Source organism: Psittacula echo (assembly GCF_963264785.1).
Source record: "Psittacula echo genome assembly, chromosome: 5".
Lineage (NCBI taxonomy): Eukaryota > Metazoa > Chordata > Aves > Psittaciformes > Psittacidae > Psittacula > Psittacula echo.
The window spans coordinates 26044093-26066408 of NC_137739.1; the positions used below are offsets into that span (position 1 = coordinate 26044093).

Here is a 22316-nt window from a genome sequence, read left to right on the forward strand (position 1 = left end):
CCGGGGACGGTAGTGGTAGTGGCGGGAAGCCTCTGGCAGGGCACGGCGTGTTGCGGGGCCTCCGCGGCCTCGCAGGCCTTCCGCGGCGGGCTGTGCTGGTTGCCTCCCGCTGCCAAGCCCCTGCGTCCGCCGTGGTGGTCGGCGAGGAGCCGTTGTTGAGTGGTGGGCCCCCTGCGGCGCAGCGATCGCTTCCTGCGGGGCGGTGGGGCTCCAGCGGGGAAGTGCGGCCTCGGGCGGTGCCGACGGCTTGGTGTGATCTTAAAAACCTCGGTGGATGCTCTGGGATGAAGGGATCTTCGTGGGGAAAGGCGTGTGAAGGTATGTGTGCGTGGTGTGCCTTCCTTACGCTTGTAGTTCTGCCAAGTGTGAAAACCCAATTCTCCCTTGAAAAAACGATTTTGTAGTCACCAGAAAGTTGCTTTAGTGCTGAAATGGAAAAAAAAATCCCTTTTCTTTCTTCTAACAGTAAGTAAGATTTACAAAACCTGCAGACTTACAAAAGCTCTTCTGTGCTGATGGTGTTATTTCTAGTCGGAAAGTTCATGATAAATCAGCTACAGTATATCAGAGAATCCGCTCAGAGCTCAAGCATTACAGTGCTGTTAGTGACATTTAATTCTTCTGTTTATTTTTATTTTAATTCTGAGTCATTAACTTGAAGATAGGTGGCTGGAAATAAAAACCGCTTAACCAGTTAGGTTTTACTTAGTGACCTATACTAAACTGATAGGTTTTAATTTATTTTTGTTTGGCTTTTTATATGCTTTTCTACTTTAATATTTTAAAAGTTAAGCCTTCTTACCTAGCAGAATGAGAGACAGTTGTAGACTCACAGATTGGTTTGGGTTGGAAGCGACTTATAAAGCTCATCCAGTTCCAACCCCACCTGCCACAGACAGGGACACCTTCCACTAGACCGGATTGCTCCAAGCCCTGTCCAACCTGGCCTTGAACACTGCCAGAGGTGGGGCAGCCACAGCTTCTCTGGGCAACCTGTGCCAGTGCCTCAGCACCCTCACAGGGAAGAACTCTGCCTAAGATCTCATCTCAATTTCCCTTCAGCTTAAGTATGTTATCTCTTGTCCTGTCACTACTTGCTCTTATAACCCCTCCCTCCCCCCAGTACAGTACTGCTTCAAAATAAAGTATTTTAAAAAGTGTGTATATATATATATAAAGTGCATATATAACCTGACTCAAAATAGTTCAAATACAGAATTATTTTAAAGGCATATGGATGGCTTCTGAAGCATTATATACTAAGGAACTGGGATCAGAAGCACAAAGTAACTTAAATCATGCACAACAATCTGTGGGATGGAGCAGCCTGTTTTTTTGTGCTATAAATCTTGTAGAGTGGTGGAGGTGTGATTTCATGATCCTGTAGCTTGTCACATTAACTCATTTTTGCTTTTTCTAACTCTTTCTTGTTTATATTGTCATTATATTTATTAAATTTTCTTACACAGTGCTAAGAAAGTAACTTCAAAGCCAGTCGGACTATGGCCTTTGAAAGAGTTACACAAAAGGACTGGTATGAAATCCTGGGTGCTAAGCCGTCGGATAGTCTGGCAGAACTAAAACGGAAGTACCAAAAACTTGCTCTATTAGTAAGTAAACTTTTGCTATTTAAGATGTTCAAAAAAAATTTTATAAACTAAAAAGATAATAATTGCAGGTTTTGTTTCTACATTTTTTGTATGAATATGATTTATCTGAGTATAGTATCAGCTCACTGAGGCTGATTTAAGTTGGAAATAAATTTCTGGAGTTTGAGTGATCATTATATTTTGCAAAGAGGAGTTGTGGTGTTCCAGTTCCAGAACAATGATATGTCTCCCAGCTTTGCTATTCATGAATGAACTGAGCCAAACACTTGATCATCTGATGCTGGATAATCAGGTGCACCAGTCAAAAAAGGTCACTGTTTGTAGCACATGGTCATGCAATTTAATAATTGATACTTGTGGTATTTACTGTTGTATTTACAGCTGTGTGTGCTGAATGCAGCCCTTGAATATATAAAGACCGGGTGCAAAGAGCAAAGTGAAGCTCTTCCTTCTTCAGTAATGGAATACAAAATATCTAGGAGGAAAATAGGATAATATTGATTTTATTTGAAAGTTTCTGGTGCGTTTTTGTGGAGTCATGTCCTTGGTCATGCATTAAGACTTCTTGTTCTGTGAATTCTCTTTAATTTTTCCTGAACTCCTGCTTTATCTGCATAAGAATTTTTAATCTTTATCAGATTACTTCATAGAATTCTTGGTTGTTCTGGTTTACTCTTTCTCCTGAATTCAGCCTTTGTGCTCAAAAGATGCTTTGGCCTGGCTTTCTGAGGAAAATGGGGTGGGCTTTTTTATCTATTGCTGACCATTTTCAGATAAATTTGATAAGCAGATAGAATTCCCAAGGTAACTAAATTCCTATGTTTCTTGAAAATGGCAGCCTGACAGGGAGGAAGAAAGGTGAGCAGATTTCAGTTTTTGTATATTCCTTTTTCTGGCTGCTAGCTAGACTGTCAGTATTGGCAGGGCATTAGAGAGTACATGTGCAGCTGCTCTTGCTTGGTTTGAGCTGTTAAATTGAATGTGCTAAGTTGGGATTTTGAAGTGAGGTAAAGACAAAGTCAGAAACTGAGTTTTGTTAGAGTTGAAATAAATTCATGGGTGGGTTTGAGGGCTTTTGTTTGGTTGATTGATTGGTTTTGTGGGTTTTGGTTTTGCTGTTTCATTATTTATTATATTTCTAGCCCCTGTGAAAACTGTTTTAATGGTTCTCCTCTTAATGGAAATAGTTGTTTTCTTGGATCTCCTAATATTTGCTTTACTGAATTACTAGTAAAATGTGAATCAAATATTAATAATGACATGTTTGTTCTTAATGAAAACAATAGGGAGAGTTTGGTGTATAACACTTTTGATTAAGGTAGGGGGCTAATTTAAAGTGAATGCTGTAATGGAATTAATATATTTCTTTCATTATGAATCTAACTGTACTAAGGGAATTAAAATTATATGTGAATTATTGTTCAGAGCTGTTTGCTCTGAACAGAACTTGAAACTAACAGTGCTTTTCCTGTGTGATTTTTTTTTTTTTACTTGAAACTGATCTTTTCTGTTATAGCATTGTACTTCCGTGTAGTTATTGTGAAATGTATGAAGTGAGAATAGTTGGAGTTTACAACTGTCTGTTTACAGCTATAGTTTTAGAAGATGAAACTGTTATTTCAAAATACAAGCTTTTCTTCAGAACCTGTATATTTCAAAATGATTGGTTAGTGCTCCTTATTTGAAAATTCAGACATGTTAAGAGAAAATGAAGAGACTTTTTTTTTTTTTTTCCTCCCTTTTGGTGTTTGGATCAGAATTCTTTTGCTATCTGAGATGGATCTCTTGACTAAAAAGCCGTGCTCATGTTTACTTGAAGGTGTTTTCTCCAAGGCAGATCTGCTGCTTGTCAGTTGCTGTTACCATATCCTGTCTCCCTATATTCATCTTTTTTATTTTAGCTGAACTGTTACAGACTCTACTTGTTTGTCTACATATTAACAGAGGACCTAGTACAGTCAGGCTAAAGTCTTTTCAAGCATGGTGGTATTTAAACATCTTTTTTTCTTTTTTCTTTTTTTTTTGGACCTTAAAAACCTCATTGGCTATAGGAGTGACCAGAAGCTACAGTACATGCCTTCACTAAAAGGTGATATACATAGAGCATATTTACAGTGTGAAAGTTATTGCCACAGATGATGTTGAGTCCAAGGGATTCCATGGTTGAAAAAGTTTTAAGACTCTTGAAAGTGTACCATAGCATGTTAACACAGAAAATACTCTCTCTGATTCAGAGGTTCAGGAGTTACAGACTTCCAAATATTAGTGGAATATATAAGGGAGGTGCTGTATGTTTGTTCTATCCTGGTATTATTCGCTAGGTATCTAGGGCTCATTGTTAATAAAAAGTATAGCACTGGATGGAACTGTTGTCTTGCCTGTGCATCCTATCTAGATGAAGTAACTGCCTTGCTCCCCAGGTTAGAGCTCTTGGCAGCTTCACATCTCTAACTAACAAACTGTTCAGTTTGGTTTTCTAAAGCTGTTATTGGAGATGGTGGTGGTGGTAGAAATAGTAGTACTACTGGTGCAGGCAGAGAGCAGGTCTACATACAGGTATTTTTAGGTCCTATAGTAGTAACCAATAACCAGAGTAACTCCAGTACTCTGAAGAAACTTCTTCTCAGTGAGGGTGACAGAACACTGGAACAGGCTGCCCAGGGAGGTTGTGGAGTCTCCTTCTCTGGAGACATTCAAAACCCGCCTGGACACATTCCTGTGTAACCTTATCTAGGTGTTCCTGCTCCGGCAGGGGGATTGGACTAGATGATCTTTTGAGGTCCCTTCCAATCTCTAACATACTGTGATACTGTGATACTCCAGTTTAGAGGCTGGACTGGCAGATGAGCACAGCTGTGTATTGCGTATTAAAAGATTTCGTGTCAAATTATGTGGTCAGTACAGAAAGTTTTCTGGCTTATGTGTAGCAGCAGAGGTTAAGCTCCTGAAGAATTGTACTGTGCTAATTATCTTAAAATCCTAAAGCTTATAAAGCAACTTGCATCTTGGATACCAATTGCAATTTATATAACATTCATTCTGTAATTGTTGATGTTCTGATCACAGCTCTTCATTAGCATTAAGCATAATAGATGGTGGAATTTATTTTGAAACAGTATTCTTCTGTTAAAAATGGCAAATGTCTGAGTCGAAATAATTTTCAAACAATCCCCAGTGCTTCGTGTTGAGCATTTGCTTTTTGCCATCTGCTATTTTCTGTATTTGTCAACACATGTATGCTGAGCATCTTGAATGAACAGGCAGATGTAAATTTCCAAAGCTAAAAGGAGTTGGAGATCTTGCCATATGTCATCCAAAAGATGGCTATATTTGCAGTTGAATCTTAGAATTGACCTTATTAATACATAGTGTGCAATAAAAAATGATTGAATTGTAGATTTGTAAGAATGATTACATGTGGGCAAGTTAGCTTAAAACTAGTGAATTTTTAAAATATGACTTGTTCCTGTCAATCCAACAAACTGGTGATGGAAGAGGTTACCCCATAACAAATAAACCTGAATATATTTACTCACTGTTTCACCATATTTTGCTTTGCTGTGTGTAATTTTTTCATTTGATCAGGTACAACGTACGTTTAAGTGAATTATTTTACTACAGATAATGTCAATTAAGAATAGTATTAATTTGATACAGAAAATGGTACAGGTTTCACCTTTTTTTTCCTCACATTCTGAGTATTTAAGTAAAAGCTCATATTCATAAAATTTCCTTGAAACTTAGATTTATGTTTTTAGAAAATCTTGTGTGCTTGTTGATACCTGGATCATTTTGATACTTTTTTATTATAACAATCAGTAGCAGCTGAAGAAGACAGACTTTTGAGCACACTGTGATACAGTGTGACACTGGCAACACTATAAATGACTTTGTAAGTAAAATCCAACTTTTTAAAAACAAAATCAAACCCCAAAGATACTCTGGTATCTTCTGTAGCTCAGAGCTTCAGCCGGGAATTCTGAAAGAAAAAAATACTGTAAGTATGTATTTTGTAACCAGCTCAATGCAAAGATTCCTTGTTTGGTTGTTTCAAGTTCATGCTAAAGTGCTTTCTGAAACACAGAAGACTTGCAGTTTCCAAAGGATAAAATTAGAGTAACAAAACAGGATATTGGGGGGAAAAAAATACACCATTTTATTATTGGAACGATATTTACATCTCCTTCTGGTCTAGCACTTCAGTCAAAGAATGAGTTGCCAGATTGTTTTCAAGTTTTCATGTAGCTGCTCTGTATCTCAGAACTGCTTTTTACAAGGCATAAAGTCATCAAATGCATAAGCTTTGTCTAGCTGAAAATCAGGTGTCTATTCCTGTTGGTGCTGATGATATTATAGGATACCTTTCAACTGGAAAAAAATTATTGTGCAGGAAAATTATATGCTGCTGTTACAATGTATGCCCTAATCTTAAAGAAAATCCATGTAATTTGAGCAAGGAGTATGCAGGAAGCTCTTATTTTTAATATGGTAAGGAAATAAAATTGCCATTTCACACAGTGTTACAGAGATTCTCTTTTTATCAGGAGAGGTGGTGTGTGTGTATATAAATACAAACAGTGTTAAGGTTGTCACTTAATCAAGTAGAAATTTTGAAAACAGACAGCATCAGGCATAGGTAAGTGACTCAACAACAATTAAAAAGGACATTAATAGAAATTTAATTTAATGAAGTGAAATAAAGAAGAGATTGTTCTATTGAGTTTGTGTTGAGGAAAGAAATTTGTCTTTCTGAAGAGCAAGAAATCTGCCTGAGATTTATATACATATCTAAATTCTGCAACAACAAGACATGCAGAGGATTTCATATATGTGAAGTTAAAGACCTGCTTGCATGATTGGTGCTGTAAGTTTGTTCCAAAATTATTTCAGTGGTACTCCTGAAAGGACCTGCCAACTGAGTAACTTCATGTGGAATTTAAGTTGAGAATTCAAATGTTTAAAATTGAAGTAGTTTGAGCTTCACATCAGAAGTTTCATAATAATGCTTTTCATAATGGAAATTATGCAGTGTATATATTCCTTTTTCTTATCAATAGCCTTTGGGGGATTTATTTGTTGATGAGTAGCAGCATACCTGTTGCAGATTCAGCAGATCATTCTTAGCTAATTCTAGTTTCAGCTAACTTGTAGGAAATGGATTTTGTCACTTGACAGTATAAACAGAAAAAGTTCAGGGCAGCCTGACTGAAGTCAATAGAATTGCAACAGAAAGAAAGATAAGCCACTAGGTTTAATGTAGAGGGCTATTATTTTAACAGTCTGGCTAGTTTGAGCAGTTTTCTACATCTGATTTACTACTTATGACCTTAATAATATACAAAGGGGCATATTTCCCAGTTGGGACTTGAAAAATTGGTCATTAGTTTATGTAGTACATAATGAGCCTCAGTGTTCCTGAAGTCACTGGTTCAAACAGCTTGATGAGTTATGGGGCTTGGAACTAGATGATCTTAAGGCCTTTTCCAGCCCTAACCATTCTGTGATTCTGTGAGGCAGATCATACTCATGCTGATGTTTCTGCTGCTGCTTAAGCTAGGAGAGCTTCTTTTAGATTTATTTGCCTGCTTTCTTGTGGTGTTTTTTGTTTGTTTGTCATACCAGAAGATACAATATTCAGTAGTAAGTCTGAAGAACAGGCATTAGCCTGGCAACGATTATGTTGCTATAACAAGAACTTTTATCAGTCTGAGTAGTGTCACAAATTTGTTTGATGTAAGATGGTCCTTAAAAGCCAAATGTTTTGGAGATGCGTGGTGCTGCTGCATGCAGCTACAGACTGCCATGTCTGAGATGAAGCTTCTGCTCACTCAGTTGGAGTTCTGTGAAGTTGCAAACCTGGTCCCAGTTGGTCCTTGGGCCTTACATGCTCTCATTAGGATAAGTGACCAATGGGAGTGTGTGTTCCACATCCAGACAGCTGGCCTATCAGATGAAATACAATGATTAACCAGTTAGTGCTCTGATTGGTCTGCAACCAGCTGGAAGGTGTATACTCCAGACACATCCTATATAAGAACAAGCAGAGAAGGATATCCTGACTTGTAGAAGGCATGGGGGGAAGAGAGGTTGTGGATGTAGGTGACGAGAAAAAGGATGCAGTAAGTTACCAAAGTGGAAAAAGGTGCGTAGGACGATATGTAGTCTACAGTATTCCTTTAGTAGGGGTGGTGTCGACCGTATCTCAGTTTATGTTGGAGCAATGTCTCACTTCTTACTACTTTGTAATGTGTACTTTTTTTATAAAGATGTAGGTGAATTTTAACAAGTAGATGGTGTGAACATCCTTATAGCAAGTTATTTTTAACTGTTAAATAGAATATGAGACAACCCATAGCATCAAAGAATAAGGCAGCAAGTAATATATTGGTTATCCAGGTAGTTCAGCCAGTTAGAAAAGTAATGTGTGTTTGGAAAATTATTTCTAAATTTAATCTGTTTATTTACTGGGTTATTGTCCATAGCTTATTTGTTATGATGAGCAGCTTCTGATACTTCATCCCCTGTAGTTTTAAGGTACATACATAAAAACAGAATGGGCATCAGGCAATTGAAATGTGAGTTTCAGCTAGTGTATGCTTGGCCTTTAATGTTATTTATGCTCTGCGAAGGAATTTGGTGCCCATTGACTGAATATTTTGTGCGCTGGTTTTCCAAGTTGTTAATTGTAACACTATATTAAAAATAGAATCTACACTGTCTTTGGTAGACTTTTCATTAAAGATGTTCCATACTTAAAAAATATTCACTGTGTCCTGAGGTAGTATAATGTCGTGGTTTAAGCCCAGGCCATAAATTAGAACCACACAGTCTACTTGCCCCCGCTCCTGGAGGGATGGGAAGGAGAAGCAAAAGAATGCAATTCCCAGGGGTTGATATAAGAACAGTTCAGTAACTAAGGTGTAACACAAATCACTACTGCTACCACCAATCATAATAATGATAAAGGAAATAACCAGGGAAGAGAATAGAACACCTCACCACTTGCCGACCGATAACTCACCCCCACCCAGCAGAGAACTAGCCCTTCCGGGCACTCTCAGTTCTACATCCTGGGCATGACGTGCTGTGGTATGGAATACCTCTTTGGCTAGTTTGGGTCAGGTGTCCTGTCCCTGCTTCTTCCTGGCTTCCCCTCCTCCCTGGCAGAGCATGAGACTCACAAAGTCCTTGGTCAGGGTAAACATTGTTGACCACAACTCTTTGCGTGCGGCCATCCAGCTAGTTCTTTATCCACCAAGTGGTCCATCCATCAAATTGATGTCTCTCCAATTTAGAGGCAAGGATGTTGTGCGGGACAGTGTCAAACTCTTTGCACAAATCCAGGTAGATGACATCAACTGCTCTACCCTGTCCATCAGTTCCATAGCCCATCGTAGAACGCCACCAAATTGGTCAGGCAGGATTTTCCCTTAGGGAAGCCATGCTGGCTGTCACCAAGCACCTTGTTGTTTTTCATGTGCCTTAGCATGCCTTCCAGGAGAATGTGCTCCAAGATTTTGCCAGGCACAGAGGTGAGACTGACTGCTCTGTAATTCCCTGGGTCATCCATTTTCCCCTTCTTGAAAATGGGGATTATATTATGTTTGCCAACTGTGACCAACCTCAAAAGTGATCAGTCCAGTTATGAATGCATCCTTTAAGCCATTAGTGTGATTAAATGTTGTCCAAACTAGATGCAAAGTTTATGTGATTCTATGGGTTATGTTTACATTTGTTTTGTCAACTACAGCTATGAAATTGTGGAGTAACTGAATGATGACATGATTGGTTGGTTGGTTTGGTTTTGGATGGTGTTATGTTTTGATTGGTTGGTTTTTGGTTTGGTTTTGGTTTTTGTTGGTTTGTTTTTTTCCATTGTGTTTTTTTTTTTGCTGTTGTGCTATCCATGAAATGGAGTGCTTGTGCCATAGTCATAGCGTACTTCATGGCCTCTGATTTTAAGGGTTAAAACCTCTCAAGATGCTTTAAACTTGCCTGGCATTGCCAAAGATAGTGAAATATTGTCTGTGCAACAGGCTGTGGTGCTTCTGTTTTTATTTGGATACTGTTAACATGTTTACTAATGGATCTCTCAAATTAAGCTGCCTCGTAAAAAGTAGATGGTTTCTTTCTGGGTTTTGCACCAAAATATTTTCTAAACTGCATGCTAAAATCTGTTAATATTAGCTTTTCCATTTTAGAAGTTATAATTTGACTATGGCCTAATGTGTTGAGATCATGAATGGCATCAGCTACTGTAGAGATTCTATACTGCTCCTAAATATAGGGAAAACTGAAATAAATAATTTAAAGAAAACCAAAAAGTAAAGATCAAAACCACTTTCAACCCTAAGGGTTGTGCAGGTGTTACAGTAATGGTTGCTAATAAGTAATCTTTTAAAAGACGTCTTCTGTTCCTCAAGGCCTGCTTTGCACAGTGACTTCTGCAGCTGAAGTGTCTTAGGGACTTTGATTATTTTGCTTTATGCTTAAATCTGGCCCCTTCTAAGTGTCTGCTTGTTTTCAGGTATTCCAAATGAATTTGAAAATTAAGGGTATGCTTTGATTTGGAACGCTGGTTTGGTGACAGTCTATGGCAGGGGGCAGATAGGATGAGGGCTGACAAAAAAACCTGTGCTTTGTGCTCAGCAGTTCTTAGGAAGTTGTGGGCTATAAAGCTAGTATAAAGTACTACATAGTACTATATATATATATAAAAAGTGTTATATAAATACAAAGTAATATATATATATAGTACTGTATATATATATATATACTATAAAGTAGTTGACTTCCTTAGCCTGCAGAAAGGTATTAATCTTGCAAGTCATGGTGCCAGCTGAAGACTGCCTCTAACTGCCTGGCCCTGCTCTTTTGCCAGATGTTACTCAGCCAGGAAATAGCATCCTGTGGGTTTTCCTTCATCCACCAGTTTTTCAGTTGTTTATGCAGTCGTGATTGCTCTGGTGGGTTTTTGTGTTTGTGTTTTGGGTTTTTTTGTCTTACAAAACAGGATTCTGGGGTTTGCATTCGGGCAGAAGGAGCATTTGTTTAAACTGGTTTCCTAACCGTTTGTGTAACTGGAATTACTGTATGAACAGGGCCACATTAACTTAGTCTAAACAATGGAATGTCATCTAATGTGACATTTAACAGTGTAAATGGTGAGCACAGGGGCCAGACATTTAAAATTAAAATTCCCTTTTTACTTCTGTTTTTACCTTTATGTTCCTGTAAGTTTTAAAATGTTTGATTTCTTTCCTCCTTTCCTTTGCTAGTTTTTGGTGGTAGTTATTTTTTTTACTGCTTTATCTTCTGCTGTATAACGTAGCTTCCAAAAGGCTTTCTAAAGTAACTTCTGAGGCTCTTGGGTGGTTCTTCATAGGAAAATAAAGAGCCATAGAAGCAGAAGAAAATCAAAGAGAAGCTGTTTCTAAGGATACACTTTTTGGGTAACCAGAGGTTCTGTTTTTTGGCCTTTGTTTTCATACCTACGTTAGCCAAATTAATCTTTGCTTCTATTTATACAACAACAGTTGATTTTCTTTTATCACTAGAAATGGGAACTTTTACATTTCAGTTCAGCATTAAGTTTGTAAGAAGCTGAAAAGGATGAGAAGTGTGAATATATAATATGACAGTTATACGAGGTAATTACTTGCTGTTTTGTTGGACTCCTCAGTCTAATGAACCAGTCTAATGGGGTTCAATCTTTCCAGAGGCTGAGGAAGAGGCAGTGGAAGGACTAAGAGGTCCTTACTTTGGTTTCTGTAAGATGGACTAGTAATTGCTGCTGCATAGTCCATTTCCCTTGCCAATGCAGTAGGTTCTCTCTCTCACCCTGAGAAAGTTTTCAAATTGAAAGTGACTATTTCCATAGAAGTTGAAATTTACTGATATAGAGGAATAGTCACATTATCAATCCTGCTGCTGCAGTTAACTATACAAAACAAGTATGCGAAAGATGGGGATTTTGTCAGCAGACACTAGGTACAGAGGAGGAAAAGCAGCTCTCAAATTTTTCACATGGCTCTCAGCTCAGATTCATGCCCAACTTTACAAAAGATTATGATTTTCCAGTGAATAATAGAACCATTAAAAACTGTGGTCAGAAATAAGGTTATCAACCTGTGTGATTTAAATGTGAAAGATGATGTTGTGGTGAAATTACTGGCTTAATCGGAAAAGGCTGAGGAAGCTTAAAGTATGTTTAAGCAAGATTAAAAAAAATAAAATCCAAGATGCAAATTAATGAGTTTATGACAGTGTGATTTATTCTATGATTATTTTTTTAACTGCACTTTAAAGGACTCCAGTAATTTTCAAGAATTTGCAGCATTGGATTGCTAGTATCATCCTCTGTGTTTTTACTGTGCGGGTATTAGTGAATGCCAGTAATGTGGTCTGCATAACTGCTGCCTGTTGCTGTGGGCATTTGATCTTTAATCTTAACTTTTTTATTATTCATTTATTTATTCTTTTAAACAGAAAGCGAGTTGGGTTGTCTGTGGGGTGTTACAATTATTCACTGGGTGATGGATAACTAACATGGTACTGAAAAATTCCTTTTTTCTCCTGTGTGCTGTCTTGATGATGCTTCGCTGCAAAATGCTTTGAGTCACAGCACGCGTTTCCTTAAGCAGCTACAGCAGCAATAATATCTGAAATACTTATATTCTGACGGTTTTTGTCTCAAGTGAAGTTGGAGGTCTGCTGTGCTGGATGTTGTATATAGCAGTGTTTCTCTGGCCTGAAGATATAGCAGGGATTAATAATGTGTGTAAAACATGGAAGCAGTTGAATATATGTGGGAAGCTCAGACTGATACTTGCATAACGATTTCTGATTGTGGCAGATTGTAAAGAGGAAAAAGGGACAAGAATGGACACGGCTAGTTCATCACTGAGCAACACAAGAAAAATGTCACAAATAAGGTATAAGAGATTACAGGGAAAATCAAACTGCTGTCTTTTATTTTTTCCTCAAATGAGGAACATTTCCTATGAATAGGAGTCATCCTGGAGATGGGCAGTGGAGGCTGGAATCAGTATGAAAGCAGAGAACAAGATCAGGTAGGAGAAGGCTAAAGTTGTTAAAAAGTGTAAAGATTGTTCGTGCTTGGAGAAAAAAGGAAGAAGGGATGGATTGAAGTAATGAATCAAGAAGATAAATTCTTTGCTCTTTTGTCCAGCTGTCTTTGGATAGGCATCCTTTGGGGGAGTTTAAATCTCTATATGAAAGTATTGAATGTCACAAGAAACTCTTCACTTTCCATTTCTCCTCTCTGCAAGTGGAAAAAGCAGGCTACTTTCATGTTCCCTGCTAACTTCTACCAATTGAGTGAACATGTTGAAAAGATTGATTGTGGGCTAGGAAGGCAAGTTTAAGACCTGGAATCATTCTTTTTGTGGAAGTGAACAAGTTTCACCTTTTGGAGATAGTGCTTTGCAAAATCACTGTAAACACAAAGCACCTTCTAAGTAAGTTTGGTTTGTGCCAGTTTAACAGGAGACTGCACCTCTTTTTTCTTTTTCTTTTTTTTTTTTCTCCTTTTCTCTGTTTTTTTGCCTTTCCTTTTGTCTCTTCCTCCGGTTTCCCCCCTTCCTGAAGCTTTTCTGTAGTGAGTTGTGCCATTTACTTAAGAGGGGATTGCTTACAAAAATGTAAACAAGTGTGGAACCTGATCTAGTGGATGTACTCACTACTTTATGAGAGTATCCTAATGAAATCCCTGTATTACATTCCTGATACTTTTGCAGATGAAATATAAGTCACATATTTAACCCATCTTGCCTGTTACAGTGTTTGTGTACAAGAAAGGATATGGTCAGATCAGTTCAATTTATAAAGCCTGTAGGGGAAGAGATGGGAAGCAAATATTTAAAAGCAGTAATAAACTTTATTTACTTTGGTCTCTGTTTTTCATCATGCTGGTGTGATGCAGAGAAACAATGACACGGTTTTGATGTAACCTTCCAGTAAGCATTAGGTGGCAGTGGTGTGTTGTATTTGGCAGCTGCTTTGTCGTTGGGGTTTTTTACCTTCTGCAATCTTTACTGCAGTTTAATAAATGGAGAAAACATGTATTTTATTTGTTATAGCTTCTGTAAAATGCTGATTTATGGTTGTTCTGACCATATGTGACTAAAAGCGGCTGTTGTCTGGACTCTTGAGTACATTGGTGGGATTAGAATAGTGTAGTTTCTGCACAATATTCACTACTTTTCTGATACATAGTATCAGTGATGATGTTAACTGCAAATATTCTGATGAGAAATATGCTGTTAATGGCTAAGTGAATTTAGTTTTGCAGCCTTTTACACGCACTGTTACCATTTCTAAATTTAATAGCACCTGTTAGATGATGTGTGTTCTTCTGATTGTGCTTACAATTTTATTTTTTTTTTCTTAGATAAAAGACAAACTTGGGTTGAAGAGAATGTTGGTAGGAACATAATTAACCTTTCAGCATAGTGGTGTTATTGTTGTTCCAGATCTTAGACAAGTGTAGTTACCTTATGACCCTTTCGGAGATGTTTTCCCTTCATCTTGTTTCTCACAGGTAAAGGATCTCGAGGAGTCTGGAACTGGTGTTGCTTTGGATTAATTGAGCAGGATGATCAATTAATAGAAGAGCAGCAAGAAAGTGTTGACAGAACATGTGATCTAATTAGTACCTGATGAACAGGCTACAGAACCCAGAGTGCAATGTTGCTTCAGGGTGGTTCCTATACAAGACCTTTGTATGCAAAGTAGGCCTGTGGAAAAGCTAAAAATTAATATTTTGGCATAGTTCTGGTGAAAGAAATCCTCATTGCTGAGAAACTGCACTTTCTACTTGTATAATTGGGGAAAGCTGGAGATACCTAATAACTTCTAGAAGGAGTATGTATAAAAGTATCAGGCCTCTGTTTTGTTCAAGTCTTGTTCTTAAAAATCATGTAGCCTGTGCTTAGGTCTTTTTTTATGTAAGAGCTGATCTGCAAGTTATGGAAATAGATGGAATAGTTTATAAAAACTAAAACTGTGTAGTTTTCCCTGCTTTTTGGAGAGAATGAAAGAAATACTACGGCAGTAACATTTCCTGGTTGATTTCCTGATGCCTCATGTGACAAAAGAGCAAGCAAAATCATTCTATGAGTAGGTAGCAGCACCACAGTGCTTTAAGGATCCACCCTACTGGCTTTCTATTACATGTTAGCTTGCAATAGTTCTTCAGTTGAAAATTAAGTCTTTTTGGATTGAGGTAGCACTTTGAGTCCAGTGAGATAGTACTGACAGAATTATGTAGTTACTGGTAATTAGTTTTCTTCCATTAATTTGTATAAATGTATTGGTAATTAATTCTGAATTTTATTAATAAATTCTGCCTTCTCCCATGATAGAAGTTTAATGTTTGTGTTTTAAACAAATGTTGTTTTCAAAAAGAATTCATTTTTTCCTGCAGTTTAAGCTTCTTTGTTTTATTGCAGTAAGCCACTCACTGGTCTAAAATACTTGTATTGAATAAACCACTTTAGTTTTTTTACAAGACTCAAGTAGGTTTTTCTTTCATCCTGCCCTAATGCAATAATTTCAGCAGGGGAAGTTGGAAAATGGCTTCATTCTGTGACCTTTCAGTGAATGCCACAGGGTGGGGGCCAAGTGCATGTTGGTCTCCTTGTTTCTTTACCAGCACTGGTGGCTAAAACATGTGCTTGTCTTAAACTTAGTTATCCCAAAATTCAAATTCCAGTTTAATATGCAATTTCATAATTCAGTCTGTGTTCTGATTTAAATCCATCACAGAATGGATTCTGCAAGAAAACAGGAGTTCAGACGTAAAGGATAACAGCGAGCCTGCATAGATTCTAATCTATGTATCCTGCCATAACCACAGTAAATGATCATTTGGAGTCAGTGTGCTTGATTGCTGAAATATAGCTGTCATATACAAAGCGTAGGTAATACCAAATACATGTGTTAATTCTATTACATGCTGATAGTGATTTGTGGCTTAAAGTATTTGGTGTGACAATGTATGTAAAATTAGACAGTGTTAAGTTTAAATGTAATTCTATAGGTCCTGGATTTACATGGTTCCTTTTTTGTCTGTGTCCAGCAGGGAAACTGTTCAGCTTTCTATTTTGGTCCTCTTATCAACTGATTTGGAACTTTCAGTTCATGCCTCATAATTTGATTTAAAATATTACTACAAGCCTTATAATGACATAGTATAGAACTGGAAACATGAAGTTTTGTGGGAGTGTGGGGTGGTAAGGGGAACCCACTGTCCTGTACCGTGTTAAGCTTAGCTGTACTATTTCAGATACGCAAGTTTAGTATCTTGGATAGTTCTAAACTTCACTTTATTGAGCCCTGAGACCAATAGAAGCAGAAAGCCTAGTTTTGTGGTAATGATCATGAGGTCTGGGGCATTGACCAGCCTCACTTTAAATTGCCCAAGGGCAGAGATTTCAGGAAGGGAGCCTTTGTCTAACACCCAGAGTCAGTATGAGCTTTGCAGTGGAGGCAAGGTTTTTCCACTAGCCATCACACTAGGCTCTCGTTCACAATCTGCCGTAGGAGACTTCCAGATAGGCACTTGTGGATCAAAGCAACAAAACTCTTCTATTTCCAGATGTAATTTTAGAAAGAGGAGGGATGCTGCACTAAGCTTAACTGTCCAAATTTGATTCCAAAGCTACTGCAATTTGAAGACAGAACACTGGCTTTTTGTGGGGATTAAAAAAAAGAGTACAGAGAATGTCAGCCTACCATGTTATTTTGATTCTTGAAATTGTTTAAAAGGGTCATTGATTTCTTAGATATTTATAGTCATGGCTTAAACATTGTGGTTATGTGGCCAAATTAAGGGATCTTGTTTTAAGAATTGCAATTTCTTTCTAATAAAAATGTATCCATGTGGACTGTAGTTTTCTAGAGAAATTGACGCAATTATATGACCCAATCCAGCCCTTGTTTAGCAGTTAATTTCTCCAGCTTTTTATGAGCATTTGGTCAGATCTACACAGATTTGGTTGTTGGTTTTAATCTAGCCAAGACTGGTGGTGTCTTAATTGCTACCACAGAGCAACCATTTGGCCTATGCGAGATGAATGTTGTCAGGGTACCTTCTGCAAGGCGGACATTCATCCACTGGGAATGTATCAAGAAAGTTTTCATTAATTGGTCCCTTTGTTGGCATTTATGGCAGAGCAGCCAAAAACTTGAGTATGAACAGACACTATGTCAGGGGGTGAGATTTATTGGCAAGTCACAGTAAAAACTGGGTTTACTACTTATATTGTAAGCTGAGGCAAAGGATTTCCCTTCTAAAAACAGCCTGGCATTAAACTTAATTAGACTTTTTTTTTTTTCCCCCAAAGGCAGGGAAATGTAACAAGAATTCAGACTATAATCAGAAAGCAAATAGGAAATAGCTGGTTAATATTTTTCTCCTTAATGTTGACTGTCTTGCAGTTTCTTTTTAATATGATGTGAAGTGTTATGATGAGCTCTGTAGTCTACAGACAAATTTACATGGACCTATGAATACTTCTGTCAGATGAGAACACTTGACAGCTTTTGTCCTGACCTTGTTAGCTTAACCTGTAGATAACAACAATTACGTGGCTAATGTATGATGATAATGTTGTATATAGCTTGAGAAGTGGTTTTTAAACATAGTTTTTGTGTTCATGTTAACTCCTGCATTTTGTTGTTTTGTTTGTTATATTTCAAGGGACATACTGGTGATGACTTATACATTTTTTTGTCTTAGTGCAACACATTTGTTTGTTGCTAAACTTTGATAAACCAAGCCTGTTTGTGTTAGGATTTCTGTTCTGCTTGCTTGTACCTATTTTGTCTTTGTCAGAATTTTAACTTATAATGTGGAGTTAATAATAGTTTAGACTTATTAACTAGATAAAGTGTCATATATTGACTCTGAGAGAGAATTATGATTCTGAAATTTGAATACACTGCCTCTTCACTATGGAGCTTTTGATCCAAGAATAAATAGATGGAAGCTCTCAAATACTGATAATGTGATTTCTTCAAAAGTGCGTGCAGTTGCAGCGAGGAGGCAAAGTCTCATTCTGCTGGATTCCCAGCCACAAGTCTGGCAACGTTATTTGAAAGTAACAGCTTGGGTTTCTCTCTTCCTCCAGCTGCTTCCAGTGTTTCCCCCCTCTTGTTCTGTTCTGAGCCATGGAGTATCCAATTCTAGTGTCCATTTGCTGTCGTTCATAAACTCTGTATCAGTGGGAATGGATGTCATTGCTGTGTACTGCTGTTATCTCATACTATCTGATGCTTATCCATGGTGACTTCCACTTTTGCAGTGTTAATTCAACCAACCCTTTGCATACCAATTTCGTGACATTTACCTCTTCTGTTTGTGATTTTAATTTCTGTCGTTCATCACAGTGGTAGCTTCAGCTGACATGGAGCAGTGCTCTGTTTGTAAAGTTTGGGTTGAATTTCTCTTCCCTGACCATTACAGAGTGTCCTTCACCACTGCATATTTTTTAACATACTCTTTTTACAAATTCCAGGAGCTACAGTAGTTGTAGTGCAGGTCATGAAAACTGGCTTCCTGTTACTTTTGCTGTGACAGAAAAAAAAGTAAAAAGAAAAGATTATCCATACTTGGCTGGAAATCTTAGTTCTAGTTGCATTACATGAAACAAATACTGTCAGGCTAGAAGACTGTCATAGCTAAGACTGTATCTCTAACATGGAGAAAGGGAGGATGCTAAGGGGTACTGAGTTAATTGTTAATTTTAGATGTTAGTATTCTATCATTGACTCTTATTTACAGCTTAGATTTAGTCATTAGATGAAGTTCCTACAAAAGCACAAGTACTTAAATGCATGTAAGTAAAGTAATCCCCTGTTAAAAACCACTTGATTTATTCAGGAACTTAGGACACATTTCTAGCTTTAAATACATCTCTTAGTCAAATATAGGCACACATCCCCTATTGAAATAAAGCAGAAATTCAAGAGTTGTCTCAACTTGTCAGTTTAATTTAGGAAGGTGATTCCAGGAGACTGTAGATAATTTCAGAGTTAAAAATCTTTAATAAAATCTGATAGTTTAGAAATTTATTATGCTGTAACTTGGTAGTACAGATGCTTAGTGGTTACTTTATGACTCATGATGGTAAGTCCAGAATAGTCTCTCACTTTTTATTCAACTGTAATGATTTCATAATTGTCCTGTGTTGGTCTTGACTTTTGACTTTTTAGAACCTTAATAATGGTTTCCCTTACCAAAAAAAAAAAAGAAAAAAAAAAAAAAAAAAAAGAAAACCTAAAAGGTGTATAATAAGAATAAAAAACCCTGAAAATATTTCCTTGAAAATATTGTCTTGGGAGAGAAGGTCAAGTTTTAATGCAGCTACATCTGGTTCATCCTTTTTATATTACTTTTTATTTGCTGTTTAGGATTCCTCCTACTGTTTGCCAGCTTTGCATGAAATGTGGGAAATTAGGAAAGATAAAGCTGTGGAAAGTGGAGAGTAGTCCTTACTTTAATCCTGGGGAAATAAAAAATAAATGAGGAAAGCAGGGCTGATCTACTTAATTTTCCTCAGTCAGGAAAAATTAGAATATTTACATTTTAAACATGCTTACTTGAAAGTTGTGTAATTTTAGGGGTAGGGGGAATTCTTTAGTTATCTGTGCAATACATACTAGTAAAAGATAGGACTTCTCATAAATATTTGGAAGTAGTAGTTTTCATAGAAAATAAAGCCATCTGTTTTGATGAATGGAGTTGGGCAGGTGGGGCATCTTTTGTTTTTAAAATGAATACCCCTTACACACAAGGCAAAATAACCATGATGATGTATTAAGTAATAAATGAGAAGGAATAGTACTTTCTGAACCTTTTTTAAATAATCAGCCTTTTTAATTTGTGATGTGGAAAAGTAGTTATGAGTAAAAGTTTGACTATATTGAGTGGTTTATTTACCATGTATTCTACAGTTTAGCAAGAGATTGCAAATTCAGTATAAAACATATCTATGCCTGTGTGCTTCACTCCTTCATTCCCAGTAAGTCGAATTAAGTTTATTCTCATTGGGTGTTGTTTATTCTCATTTAAGTTTATTCTCATTGGGTCCTTTTGAAAAATAACTTCATGAGCGCCAATAAGAAATGAACATTAAATTGATTTAACTCAACGTTTTCTGCTTGCTCATTTGAATTTGATTAAAGTCAATCAACCCTACTACATTTATTGCAGAAAGTTAAGCAACTCGTACAAGTGTTAGGAGGATAGGGACCTGGTAGTGTCTCATCTTGTGATATGAGAGTTCTTAAGGTCTGTTAGTATGGTTATTGAGACATAATACCATTACAGTTGTTGACCAGAAGGTCTTTACTGATTTTGAGGGATTAAAGTCCAGGGGTTAATTTTGCAGGGTCCAAACTTCATGGAGTACAAAGCAGGCAGAAATAAAAAATACAGCAGTTGAATGTGCTACAGTGTGTTCCAAATTCTTATACAAACCCTGTGGGTGAAAGCCATGTGTGGTACACTGCATAAATAAAATTAAGACTGTATAAATCAAATACACGATGGAACTCAAGTAGTTTTCAGGGTCTACGCTTTATTTGGTGAACATAACAATATAAACACTGTATTTTTCCCAAGACCAAAAAGGTTTGCTCACTTGTTTGCTCTTTATTCTGTAGTAGGTATCAAAGGCAATAGATTAGAATAATGAAATACAATTAATTTACTTAAACTAAGGTGTTCCGTGATACTTAACACAACTATGAACTGAACCTGTATCTGTGCTTTAGAGTATATTTGCCAGGTGATAAGTACAGTCTGATGCATATTAAAAATAAGACAGCTAAATACAGTTGTTCTAGAAAGGCATAATACTGATACTGTAATTGAAAAGGGCATCAGGTTAAGTTTGCTTTCCTGCAGCAGTAAAAAATTCACCAGATCTCCAACAGACAATGTTTAAAGTTTGTTTTTCATTTGAGCTTTGGACTATTTTTTAACGTTCACAGTAACTACAAAGCATCATCTGCTATAAACTGATATCAATTCCAGACAGTCTTTAATGGAAATAAGTTAGAAAATTACTTCGACTAGAGATGAAAAAAAAAAAAAAGGAAAACTAGACTGGGCAGACATCTCTAACCTTCTTCCTTTTACCCTCTTTCTGTCAGGCTCAGGAAAATATCCTTTATTGTTTTTATAAAAGCCTGTTAAGTAATAACATTAGTAAAAATTATTGCTGTGTTCAAAAATCAGGATGTGTGCTCAGTGAAAAGCTGTCTTTGTGAAAGTACTGCTTCTTAAAAACACTTATGTTTATGCAGCCAGAAAGGTATAGGCAGTTCCTAAGTGCACTAGTAGAGCTGAAAATAGCGCTCAGGTGGCAGGTATGAGTGACACAAAGATAATTTGCACAGGTTTTGAGAAGTGATATTGCAGGAGACATTGGGTGGCTCTAACATTTTGAGGAAGAACTTATAACTGGATGCACAGAGGGAGAGATGAACAATAGTTCAGTTTGAGTAGAAGGAGATAGGTCGAGTAGAAAACAGGCTTGTCTGTTTTGATTACAGAACTTGTGCACGGTTGCAGCAGAGATTAACCCTGAAATAAGGCTGAATGGGAAAAGACGAGGAGATCAGAAACATGCATCATATTTCACCTCCCTCAGTACAAATCCAAACCCCTAGCTCTGTTGAGGCAGCTCTTATGAAGGGTATAATGGAGAGGGAGGAGGATCAGAAGCAAGTATACAGTAACCAAGAATAGGGGAAGATACCAGACAAGAGTATTGATTGATTAATGTCTAAAGTATTGATGGAGGACATCAGAGTCCTCTCTGAACATCAGCTATTAGGCTGGTTGACACTTTGGTAAGGTATCCTGTGGTTGGTATCTCAGCAGGCTGAGCAGGGCCTAAAAGAGCTGGAGCAAGGACATGTTGTTTGTTGTCTCAGATGGAGAAGGGTATGAAAAGGATTACAGTGAAAGAGCAGAGGTTTGGGGCTTTTCCTTAGTGTAGATGTAGACTGCTAAAAGCATCAGATGGTAGTAGAGGAACAAGCCCCCAGCAGAGGAAGGAGTAAATTATTTTAAAAAGCAAGGAGACCAAAATGGGCACAGATTTTAATTAGATCCCCAACAATAGTTATGAGTCACATGAAATTGCCAGTCTTTCAAATATAAAAATTCCATGTCCTGCAAATATTATATTTCCTAAATCGATAGGAAAGAAGTTAAAAGCCAACTGATAAATCTGAGTAAGAATGAATTCCCTGTGTTATTCAAGAAATTAACACAGTATGGTTCAAGTGTGCTCACAGTGGAACAAAAAATGACATTTGTGTACAGACCACATGGTTGAAGTTGCAGGTTCATTCATCTGTGTATATGGTAAAAGACCTGTGGAAAAACTTGAGGTTAAAACTTAATATTTTGCTCTTATGTACATCCTCTTGTTGTTACACACGGGACTTATCCTAGAATCCTACAACAGTTTGAGTTGGAAGGGACCATAAATACCCATCAGCAAATGACAGATACATACATCAGACAGGAAATAGACTCCAGTAGAAGTGGCCCTTTTAAATTTTGGATTTTGTAAAGCAGACATGATACTAGTATTCTTTTCTTTCTTTTCCAAATTAATTGTAAACTAAAACAAAGGATTAAAATCTGCTGTATGTTTTGGTGCC

General features: G+C 37.2%; 1 protein-coding gene across 1 annotated transcript in view; it reads left to right on the forward strand.

Annotated features, from left to right (window-relative positions):
* Positions 1-253: 253 nt before the first annotated feature.
* DNAJC24 (DnaJ heat shock protein family (Hsp40) member C24) overlaps positions 254-22316 on the forward strand; it is a gene marked incomplete at its 3' end in the record, with an annotated part of 31755 nt that continues 9692 nt past the window's right edge. Inside the window, exons 1-2 of the mRNA XM_080618839.1 lie at positions 254-318; positions 1470-1610. Coding sequence (XP_080474965.1) covers positions 1503-1610 — 108 coding nt within the window. The 5' untranslated portion in view covers positions 254-318; positions 1470-1502. The remainder of the gene's footprint in view (positions 319-1469; positions 1611-22316) is intronic.